The sequence below is a fragment of the Pelecanus crispus genome, chromosome 7, assembly GCF_030463565.1.
Source record: "Pelecanus crispus isolate bPelCri1 chromosome 7, bPelCri1.pri, whole genome shotgun sequence".
Classification (NCBI taxonomy): Eukaryota; Metazoa; Chordata; class Aves; order Pelecaniformes; family Pelecanidae; genus Pelecanus; species Pelecanus crispus.
Window position 1 is genome coordinate 47,214,741 of NC_134649.1, and position 12,130 is coordinate 47,226,870.

General features: G+C 50.6%; 1 protein-coding gene across 2 annotated transcripts in view; it reads right to left on the reverse strand.

Annotated features, from left to right (window-relative positions):
* Nucleotides 1–6,174, reverse strand: part of PDZRN3 (PDZ domain containing ring finger 3) — a 150,718-nt gene extending 144,544 nt beyond the window's left edge. For both annotated transcript variants that reach the window (XM_075714042.1, XM_075714041.1), the window contains exon 1: nucleotides 5,458–6,174. In XM_075714042.1, the coding sequence (XP_075570157.1) occupies nucleotides 5,458–6,174 (717 nt within the window). The remainder of the gene's footprint in view (nucleotides 1–5,457) is intronic.
* Between the last annotated feature and the right edge of the window lie 5,956 nt (nucleotides 6,175–12,130).

The following is a 12,130-nucleotide window of genomic DNA, read 5'->3' on the forward strand; positions in this document are numbered from 1 at the left end:
AAAACTACACAACAGATGACAGCAGAAGGCTACGAAAAGCCATTTGAATAACAGCTTTTTTCGAAATCAGAATAGGATCGGTATGTTGTGCATCTACAGATATGTATGAACCTTGCTACCTCCAAGATCTTTTTCTTTGTTTTACCCAAAGGGTGAAAAAGTTACAAACACAAAAAAGTTTGAGGAAGTTATCTTACAAGTCTGGTTTTCATAACCAATTAATGACAAAAATTACAACAGTGACATTGTAATTCGATGCAGATGTCTTTCGTTTGTGCATTTTTCTTCTAACATGTCAATTTGAAGTTGTCAATCAAATATTAATGTCTGTTAAACTCACAAAAAATGCCCAAGTAATGCTGGATTACTGAATTACTCCTGCAGAATGGGGGATGATAACACAGCCCGATTCCCTGCCAGTGTAAACTGGCCGAGCTCCACTGACCGCACGCTCGGAGCTCCACCGCAGGGGAGCTGCACCAACATACTCCACCTGCCAATGTGGGTTACAGTCTTCTTGTCAGTTCGTAATCATTATCTTCCCTGCAGGTCAAACAATAAATAGACTTGGACCTGATACAGAGAAACGTGAATAAGCTCCGACTGGTTTTATTGGAATTTGCCTACGCTCGGCATCAGTGAGAACCAGGTACCCAGAAGAGGACTGAACAATGAAGCAAAGGCTGTTTCCCCGCAAATCTTCGGACCCAGACCTCAGGCAGGATTTCAAGGAACAAATTTCCATCAGGGAGTGATAGTTCAGGATTTGAAAGACAAGGACGTGCTAGCGCCACTGTTTACCTCCCCTATTAAGCCTTTTGAAGACAGCAAATCAATTAGAACAATCAAGAAACAATTACAACATTGCTCTCAAGACACTTTCAGTAATTAAAGTTGAATGTTTTCATTAAAGCCTCCTTACGTAGCTATGATTTGATGGTTCTATACCTAGCAGTACAAGTATTAAAGCAGGTGGGTTTGAATGAGTCAAAAGTTGAGCTGGGGGGCAGCTAATGCTGTGTTTTTTTGTAGGTACTCCTGAAAAACGTCCACGGGGGTTTTAAAGAAACTTTCCAGCCAGTTCTGATGGATTTGTACACTGTCTCCATCTTCTCCGCGGCAGCAGAGTTGCGTGACAGAGCACAACCCGCACGTCACCGCAGAGCGCTAATCCCACCATCTGTGCCGAACTGCCCCGGCACCAGCGCGGTGCTTTAACCATGGGTTACTTTTGCAGATTCACGTCTCCAGGCTTAAAAATGTCTTTAACGACCTTCTTCGCTTCACAAGGAAGCCGCGATGCAAATGATTTTTCCAGGGCTCTGCCTTTCTTTCCCTCTCTAACGTGTCCAGCGTTCCAGCGAAACAATCATTAAGCGGTGAGGTAACTGTGGAAATGCGGTTGCCAGCATCCAGCCCTGCCCCGTCATCTGGTTCGGCAGCAGACCTGATGGTTACTGGCATGTTGTACTCCCACAGCTGAACAGAACTCTTAAACGTAATTCTTGAAATGACTGTACTTCCCAGCTGAGTAATGTGGAGCTAATAGACTGCCTTTCGCTTTAGATATTGGAAGACTCTTAATTTCTTTGGTAGTGCTGTGGCTAGGAAGGTCTGTCTGCGTGACAGGAAGCACTTCGGCTCCTTGTTCACTGCCGAAAGGGCTGCCAGGACCAGCCCGCGGATCCCGCCTGGGGAGCAGGCTGAGAAAAACATATAATTTGTTTTAAAGGACTTCATCTGGCTTTTATACAATTAAAACTTATCTTACCACCTCCACAGAGGTATTAAACCAGAGGTCCTAAATACCAGCTCATAAACTGGTTCCTGTATGGCGGATACATTTACTGAAAAGCCGTCCCTGCCTTTGGCGGTCAGGACAGCAGAAGGGCTTCCACTGCGGGCTGCGGCCAGCACCGTGCACGGCTGCCGATTCTCCCATGCTCCCTTCTTCCCAAAGGACTTTGACTGTGTACATAAAGGAACGACCAGATCAGCTTATCAATAGGCGTGAACAGTGCTGGTTTCAGCAAGGATTAAGCATTGTTTGAATAGTATGAGGTTTTTCTTGATTATTTAAGACTTTGATGTTTCAGGGTGGGTGTTGGTCTCTTCTCCCATGTAGTTAGCAATAGGATGAGAGGAAATGGGCTCAAGCTGCGCCAGGGGAGGTTTAGGTTGGATATTAGGAAAAATTTCTTCACGGAAAGGGTGGTCAAGCATTGGAACAGGCTGCCCAGAGAGGTGGTGGAGTCCCCATCCCTGGAAGTGTTCAAAAAACAGGTAGATGTGGCACTTCGGGACATGGTTTAGTCTAGTCTACCCTTGATTGGTTTAGTGTGGACTTGGTAGTGTAGGTTAATGGTTGGACTGGATGATCTTAAAGGTCTTTTCCAACCTAAACAATTCTATGATTCTATGTCTGATCAAAGGCAATACTGCTTTTGAGTAAGACACACCACCTTCCCTACCACTCCCTCCTCAAGCTCGTCCACAATAAGCCTCACCTCTTCCCACCAAGGAATAGAGTCGCTCTCTGAATAAACCTTCAGATTTGTCTTTTGGAGTAAGCACAGATCAGACATCCAGTAAAAACACAGTAAAATTCAAATGCTCCCTCAGTGACAAAGAATACACATGGAAAACACAACCGGAGTCACTTAAGGCACATCTGTCTGTTTAAGGGACTTACTGTAAGGTATTTACAGATGAGTGTGTGTATAAAATACGTATTTCATGCATATCTTCTCTCAATATAGTTACGGCAGTGTTATAAAACTCACTTCAGAAATCGGAGATCGAAGCACAGGAAAGCTATGTGGTTCATCCAGTATCACAAAGGAAAGTCTATGCTAGGGCAAACCCAGACCTGGGTCTCCAAAGCTCCCGAAAAAGTCTGCCCCAGCCAAAAGACCACGAATTTGGGTCTTTCGTGAAAGGCCTAATGCCCCTCAACATCGTATTTACCCTTTAACTAAGCATTTAAACAGAACTCTACGTGGGCATTTCTTCTGTTTTGACTGGAGGGTATGTCATCTGATTTATTCTAGATTGGTTCTACCTCTGTAGCAACAAGCAACCATTGCAGGGAAGTCAGAAGATCCTTTTTCTTCAGCTCCTGAGGAGCCATAACATCCTACAGTAAGTTTTGCAATCACCACATCTGACCTATGAACCCAATTTGCTAGTGCTAGGCCTACTTGCGTTTTAACATGGACTTTACATCTTATAACAAAATACATGAAATATGAATAATCATCATAATTAAATAACGACAGCAAAGGCGCTGCATGCTTGGAATATGCAATTGCTTCTGAAATTGAGATGGGTTATTCCACATTATCATACATGTAATCCACGTGTCCAGGGACCTAATCCTTAGCAAAATTGTATGCCCTGCTGAGTGTTACAATCTGCATCCTGCGCTGCACAGTCTGTGCTTGCGTCCCTGAGAAAATACCCCCCCCCCCGAGTAGAAACGTGGAAGCATGCCACAGCCCAAAATTGGTAAAGCATCCCCTGCACTAGGTAATTACCATGGGTCTTTTAAAAAACTCTCTCCTGCACAAAGATGCAAGTTTCCTGGTCGTACTTCTTTGGGAGCTGGGCGGACTAAAGCTGTTAGTATTGGAAAGCTGCCCAAAATGCTGTGAAAGACATGTAATTGATTGACCGCTAGACCACAAGTCTGTGGTGACATGACACCTTCCAGCTTTCTTCAGATTAGGCGCTGCTTCAGAAAACGGTATAACAGCCTTTTGTAATACGGCTGAAAACGAGCACAGTCGGCTCGGCCAGCTGCATCCATAAATTTGATAAAAAGTATTGCTGGAAACTACGGGCCGTGCACATTTGCAACTGTTTGAAGCAGCCACCTTTCATGCTAATAGCAGCTCACTACACTTTACAGAGCTAAATAATGGAAACCCCAGCATTATCAACACCAGCCGCACAGAAATGCAGGCGAGGCGGTGCGAGAATAAAGGTGTGCTGTTTGGGTCAGATCAGAGGCGAGGAGGTCTCTACCTCGAGATGATTTCCGACAGCAGGACTGTACGGAGGGCTTTCCTATCAGCAGCGATGCGAGAGGGAGCAGAGGCAGCTGCGTGCTAAACTGCGGGAGCGGAACGCTCGGCAGCGTGCCACTGCGAAGTACAGGGGGCTGTAGGAAAAGGAGGAGACAGAAGAGAGCTGTCCCAAATCTCGACATGAATGCAAACCCCCCATTTCTTTTAATAGTTTTACTCAGATTTTAGCCAGCACCACATCCAGTATTGCCAGAAGTTGAAACAGGACATTTAGTATTAAAATATTCTGAGTTAGCAAAACACGGTGGGTTGTTTTCCCCTGGATTTCTAAAAAGAAAAAAGGAAAAAAAAAGGGAGGAAGACTCTAACGTAAAGTTTTGTTTCCTTTACACAGCTTTCAGAGCCTCAACATTACCAAAGGTGTGAATACAGATGTTTGACAGTTTTGAACAGTTTAATACTGCCGTGTCTGTGGTAGCACATTCCAGGTCACGGGGAGGACTCTGAATGTCTTCATTTAAAAGATAATTGGCTTCCAGAGCTTCCCTCGCTGGGGAGCCTCATTCCAATTAAAACTTAGGGATTGTTGTAGCTCTGGCTTTTGATTCTGGTCATTTTGTAATGGTCTAATTCTGAGGGGCTGAAGTCAAGTAAATTTTTCTCCTCCTAAACTGGGCTTTTAGAGAACCCCGTGTGACTCTGGAAAAGAAATGCAAGTACACAGCAGACGTCTTGTGTTTGGACGGGGATGTTACAAAGGCGATGGCTTCAGATCATGAAATAGCTGGCAGGGGTGTCCGAGTTGCGCAACCGTTCATCCCGAGGGCTGCACTTTGGAGGAGGCCATATTCTGGGACGCTAGGTGAGCCCGGGGTCTGGAAAGCACTGGCTCACAACAGCCTCTTCCAACGCTTTGGCGTTACTCCTGGGAGTCCATTTCTGGTGGTTTAACACCATTTCCAGCCCTGGCAGCTCCAATTTTGCTGTTGGGAGGTTTCTTTGAGGAGAGAACCAAGACCAAAACCAGTAATACCGTGACCTTGGCCGGTCCTTTGGCGCGTGAGCTGCCGTATGGGGTCCAGACCGCGACGACGGCCACATTGGCGGCTACACAGGAGTATATGGAAACGGGGGCATTTTGGCGAGGAAAGGCCAACGCTCGGGTACTCCGAAGGAGCTGGGGGGCGGGTGGGCTCCTCAGGACAACCCCCCCCCGGCAGCTGGTGGCTGGGTGGGGAGCCCCCACGCAGGGCTGAGGGCCCCGTGGGGCCGCCCCCCCCCCCCAAAACCCGCCGAGGCACAGGCAGGAGCGCGCCTCTCGCCCCCCCCCCCCCCCCGCGCCCCGGGGAGGGCGGGGGCCGGGGGCACCCTGGGTCTCCCCCCACCCGCGGGTGGGGTACGGCCCCGCCGCCGCCGGGCCCCCCCTTACCTTGCCGGGGGAGGCGGCTCGGGCGCGGGCCAGGGCGTCGAGGCGGGCGCTGTACTGCGTGAAGCGCTTCTGGTAGCGCAGCGCCGTCACCTGCAGCTCCAGCTGCGCCGCCGCCAGTCGCGACAGCAGCGACTGCTCCCGCTTGCCGGCGCGCAGCGCCTCCTTCTTCAGCGCCTTCTCCAGCGCCGCCGCCCGCGCCTGCAGCGCGGCACCGTGGGCGCGCAGGGCGCGCAGGCAGCCGTGGCCGCCGGCGCGGCGCTCGCCGTGGGTGAGCATCAGCCCGCAGCCCTGCTCGCACAGGCCGGCGGGCCGCGCCTCGCAGCGCTCCCGCATGTGCGCTTCCACGTCGCGGAGGTTGAGCACCTGGCGGCAGCCGCGGTTGCGGCACTTGGCCGGCGAGAAGTCGCAGGTCTCGGCGTGCTCGCCCAGGTGCTGCAGCGGCACCACGGCCTCGCAGCCCCGCGCGTGGTTGTCGCACTTGATGTCCAGCTTGAGGATCAGGCTCTTCAGGGGCAGGACGTGGTTGAGCTCCTTGGTGGAGATGCGCTGGCAGTTCACGGGGCAGCTGCCCTGCTGCACCACCCAGGGCAGCACGCAGCCGGCGCAGAAGACGTGGCCGCAGGGGGTGGTGAGCGGGTCCTCCAAAACTTTGTTGCAGAGATTGCATTTGAAGTCGGGATCCACGTCGCCGTTGAAGCGATCCAGCTCGAACCCCATCCTCCCGCCGCTTTGCCAAAAAACCGAGCGAAGGAGGAGGGAAGGGGACACAAAAAAAAAAACCCCAAAAAAGCAAAGCCCAAAGTAACCAAAGTGCGGGGACGGGACGGGGGGAGGCAGGCAAAAATAATAATAATAATAATAATAATAATAATAATAAATAAGTATGGAGCAGCTACTCCCGCCGCCCCAGACGGGGCTCCGGCGCCCAGCCCGGCCCGCAGCGCTGCCGGGAAGCCACCGCGGCCGCTCTGCCCCCGCCGCCCCCGGCCCCGCTCCGGTCCCGGTCCCGGTCCCGGTCCCGCCGGCCCCGGCCCCTCCTCGCGCGCCGCCGCCGCGCGCCGCTCTCCCCGCCGCCGCCGCCTGCGCACAGCGGCGCCGCGCGCTGCCCGCCCCGGCCCCGCCCCGGCCCCGCCCACCCGGGACGCCCCGGGGTCCCCCCCCCCCCGGCCCCAACCCCCCCCTCCCGTCCCCAACACCACCACCACCCCCCCCCCCGCGGGTCCGCGGCGAGGGACAAGGGTGCCTTTGTTTCGGGGAGAGGAGGCCGGGAGCGGGGGGGGCTCCGGACGGGGCGTCCCCGTGCCCCGCGCCGTGCAGGTAACCGGGGCTCCGGGGACGGGGCGCGGGGGGCCTGAGGGGACCGCCGCGGGGGGGGAGGGGGCTCGGCGGGCAGGAGGGGCTGGAGGGATGCGGGAAGGGGACGGGAGCAGCGTGGGGAGCGGCGGGGGGGAGGGCGGGGGTGGGTGCGGGCAGGGGCGCGGGGGGGTGCGGGCAGGGGCGGGTGCGGGCAGGGGTGGGTGAGGGCAGGGGCGGGTGAGGGCAGGGGCGCGGGGGGTGAAGGCAGGGGTGGGTGCGGGCAGGGGTGGGTGCGGGCAGGGGTGGGTGAGGGCAGGGGCGGGTGAGGGCAGGGGCGCGGGGGGTGAAGGCAGGGGTGGGTGAGGGCAGGGGCGGGTGAGGGCAGGGGCGCGGGGGGTGAGGGCAGGGGTGGGTGCGGGCAGGGGTGGGTGCGGGCAGGGGTGGGTGCGGGCAGGGGCGCGGGGGGTGAGGGCAGGGGCGGGTGCGGGCAGGGGCGCGGGGGGTGAGGGCGGGGGTGGGTGAGGGCAGGGGTGGGTGAGGGCAGGGGCGCGGGGGGTGAGGGCAGGGGTGGGTGCGGGCAGGGGCGCGGGGGGTGAGGGCAGGGGTGGGTGAGGGCAGGGGCGCGGGGGGTGAGGGCAGGGGTGGGTGCGGGCAGGGGCGCGGGGGGTGCGGGCAGGGGTGGGTGAGGGCAGGGGCGGGGGTGGGTGAGGGCAGGGGCGCGGGGGGTGAGGGCAGGGGTGGGTGAGGGCAGGGGTGGGTGAGGGCAGGGGTGGCTGCGGGCAGGGGTGGGTGAGGGCAGGGGCGCGGGGGGTGGGTGAGGGCAGGGGTGGCTGCGGGCAGGGGTGGGTGAGGGCAGGGGCGCGGGGGGTGGGTGCGGGCAGGGGCGCGGGCAGGGGCAGGCAGAATTGGGGCGGTGGGAGCCGCCCCCGCTCCTAACGCCCGGCCGGTGCCCGGGGCAGCGCGGGGGCATGCGGTGGAGACGGGCAGGGGCCCGGGGCTTTTGGGAAGGGAGCTGCCGCCCGGGGTCGGGCCCTCGGCGAGCCGCTCGGAAATTGGGCTGAGGGCTCAGCTCTGCCTTCGGCCGTCCGCTGCCAGGGAGGCAAAGGGCGAACAGGACGGCCTGCCGGCGCTGCTCGTGCCCTTCTGCAGAAGGGCTCCCTTTCTTTTCCTGGGTTTGCGTAGCCCATTAATGTCCCGTTAATGCCACTTGGATGGAAGTGGGGGAGAGCAGGGAAGGTTACCACTGTTGATATCTGTTTCTGCCTGGAGATGATTTAAAAGCACGCCAGAAGATGCTATAAAAAGCTAGCCGGACCACACCTGAAGGACCAGACATAGCATTAGGCAAAACCAATTTCTCTTACAAGGCAGATATTCAAGTACCTAAAAAAAACAATAAAAGAGAACAGCTTTGTTCATGGTGGACGGCGGAGTGGAGTTCTCACATGCAGGAAAGCCACATACCAGCTCAATTGTGCTTTTAATGTGTTTTGCTTTATGGTAAAGTAGAAGCCCAACTAGAAACTTCAGTTTCAAATTACCTTTAGTATACGCCTATTATATCACGGTAGAATGACTTTCTGAACGTCTGGGACGATTATTTCTCTGTTAGTGACCTTTAGAAGGTAACAGACTATAGTGGTTACACAGCTATGTTCCCAATTCAGTCTCGGGCAAGTCGGTTTTAGTATTAAGGGTTTTCGCTTTTCAAAGATGAATTCCATCTGTAGTGCTCATTTCATTCTAATTATTAATGTTCCATAAAGCTTAAGGTTGCTTTTGGCTGTATACATCGCTCTACTGAAGAAAGTGTGCATCACGTATTTAGGGTTATACACCTAGCTAAGGAATTTTTTACAGATTTGTTCCTTTTTTTTTTTAAAAAAAAAAAAAGATGTAATATAGGACTGTGCATGTAGGTTTTCCGTTAACTCCAGCTGAAGGTCATGTGCAGCCCAGGGCCATGGTGATAAAGTTTAATTAATACATGTATATTACTGGCTTTCTGATTATTCTATTTGATCTATAGCAGTGATTCCCCTACTATCTTCTGGTGCCTCGCTTCCTTGTTCCCCTTCCTCCTCTTTCTCATCTCTGCCTCCTCAGGATGCCTCTTCTCACCATTTCCTCTCTTTTTTCCATTTGCCTCTCTTCCGATTTCCCTTGCTGCATCTCTTCCCTCCCGCCAACCACCTGGACCACCAGCGGCGCACACTGCTGATTCTCCAGGCTTCGCCTGTCGTGTCGGTACACTTCACAGCAGGACACCGTTGGTTTGCAGTTTGTCACAAAAGCTCAGGTACCCGTGACTAGTCACGGCATCTCTTCTTTTCCAGGGGCGTTTTATCCGAAATAGAACTTCAGATTACGTGGGCTGGGGATGCACAACTGAGCGACTTGAGCGTTGGTGTTCGTTTCGGTAGCTGCTGTATTAGACCTCGTCTGATGGGGAAATCCGTCAATGCAACTATTTCTGAATAGGCTGCTTTAATATAACTGCTCTAAATTAGTGCCCCGTGTGACCACCGTCTTATGACCTTCTTTACATGAGTTTATAAAGTGCCTCGTGCATTCAGGGTGGTTGTAAATAGAAATAGAAACACATTACTTCCTTCAACGATAGCTGTAGCAGTTTTGCTTTAGTATTTCAAAGATGCTTGAGGCCATTCCCGTTGAAGCCAGAGGCAGAGCATTTATTGATTTCAATGGGAATGACATTAGTACCAGGTTCCTTAGGCTATTTGAAACTACACAAATATTTGGATGGAAAATACGGGCAAGAACTTGAATAACATTTTCATTTGGAGTCATGGGTAGGCAGATGGTGTGCTGAATCCTGTGATATACTTTCATGTAACATTTTTGTAGGAATAGATACTTTATTTATAAATCAAAACTTTTGATGGCCACTGCAGTCTTGCATTTAGACGACAGTTTGCAGTGCTGGCAGGGAATTGAAGTTCCCCTCTCCCTGCTGCCGTTATCTGCGGGAGAAGGCACAAATGGAGCTTTCCCTACTGGAGAGACTTACATTTCAGTTGTCCCTTGAAAAAAATGCTTAAAAAGCAGTCGCTCAGTGTGAGCCTTTAATGTTATTTTCAAAGGCTGAGGTTTGAAACTGAAAAGAGGTTTGGTTTCCAGTGTATTGTCACCAGGGCTGAAATTACATTGCCGGAGCTTATGGAAGGTCATTTTTATTTCGGCAGTTCTCTCATCATCAGAGGTAGCATACCAGGGTGGGACCATTACTGAAGCATCAGGGCTCTGTCATTTAACTTTGCTATCCTGTCGTAAGAAGGGTGAGGGCATGTCAGGTTGTTCTTTGGCATGTAGCACAGACACAACGCCAGTTCTCAGAGGTCTGCAAAACTAAGTTTTCTGCAGCGGGTTTCATTCAGTCTGTCTTTTTTTCTGCTGCTGTGAAGTTCCCAGTCTCACAGAAAATCAAATGCGATTTGTTTGGAAGTACTTATTCATCTTCATCTGCCTTTTGTTCATAAGGCTTAGCATCATTTTGCACTTGATTATGAGAACTTTGCAAGAAACCTGATTTTTCTTACATCGGTTTGCCTTTGGAAAAGTAGAAACCGTCAGGCAACGCAGAGAATGAATCAAATCCCTCTCCATGGCAATCATCTGTGTCATTCTGCTGCCTTACTTGATTCCGACAAAACCCCTAAGGCTCATAGGACATCTCCAATGTAACACAGTCTTCCTCACGCACTTAGTTCATGAGTTGGAGCCTTTTGGAAACTGAAACTCACAATGGTCCTGAGCATATTTAAAATATGTTTAGTGTATTTAGAATATGTGCCGTATATTTAAAATGTCAAGATCATCTCAACATTCTGTTCGTTGCCAAGCACTGAAGCACTGTGCAGAGTTATAAATTTGAAAGATTCTGTATTCTATGACATTTTATGATCTTTCTTGTACTATGTCTGTTTTACATGTTTTTCTTTATCTATCTGCATAGCTCCTATTATTAAAATTCAAGTAAACTTGCCTCAATCCTTTATTTTTACTTCTGGCAGAAATATAAGTTGGCAGAAATATAAATTAATAGAAGATACACAGAAGAGCTGGTGAATGTGGATGAAATAAAATGTCAGTCTCGTAATGGTAGAGCACAGTCTGTATTAACCACAGTAGAGACAGTTCATAATGATAATGGTTTATATGACATTTATATTAAGTATTTTGCAAGAGGTTAGACTCTGGCTTGGCAGTTGAGCTAGAACTTCAGGGTTTTCCATGTACAAGTAGAAGGTTGATACGATATTAAAATGGATGCTTAGAAGTAAGTTGTGTATTAGCAACAGAACAAGCTGCATCAAAAATCTGAATGAAATCCCTCTCTTTCAGAAGAAACATTTAAGCAAGAAGTAAAAGATAGCACATAAGCATCCTTTCTTGACGTTCCATACATATTGTTGTGTAGTTGATTAAGAGCTACTTCACTGCCTCAGCAATCTAGCTGTTTTCAGACACATACTTGAAAGACTGGCATCATTTGAACCTATTTCATAATTGGCTTCCTTCTCCTCCTCTTTTCACATAACTGAAGTCAGAGTAAAGTTTATGTTTTATTTATGAATAATTCAGAGGCAAGGTCCAGGAGAATTTTGGCTATAAGAACACATTCCTTTATTAATATGGATAGAGCTAAATATAAAATAATGCTCTTATTTCTGGGGCTTTTTAGGAAATATGATCAGTCAGCCATGTTGAGTGCCCTTCGTCTGAATGGTTACATTAATTCACCACTACAAAATCTGAGGGTCTTGAAGTTATTTATTATACATTTTATTACGAACACTTCTCTGTGTGGTAACGGAGAATTAGCCGTGTTTTAAGGCTGGGCTTAATGAAATGTGGGATAATAGAAGTGCCCCGTGTAATTCAGGAAGTCTTTAGCTGAGCGCTAGAAATTGAATTCTGCTTTTCCTCTGCCGTTCTTCACTTGATATTGAAGCAAGTTTTGGTGAGCGGTTGCTTTTCATGAGTAAGTGATTTGAGTACAAGACTGAGGCCCAGTGCTTGCCTGAAACCACACGAGGATTCCAAATTTTAGTGGAGGCTACATCCCAGAAAGCAGCCGGTATCCGGTCCTATGGCCAGAAATGCTGCATCTTTGAATTTCCTCAGCAATACAGAAACGTGCAGTAGGTATCAAATTATGATGTAGACACCACATTCTGTACCATATAATTTCTTTGTCTTTTCCTCCCTTATTTAAACAATTTAGAGAGAGAGAACTGACACTATATATGCCTAATTCCCTTTCATACATCCTACATACTCTAACTAATGATAATGTTTAAATCCAGACTGTAATTAACTCAGTGGTAATGGGTGGGACGTAAAATGCAAGCCA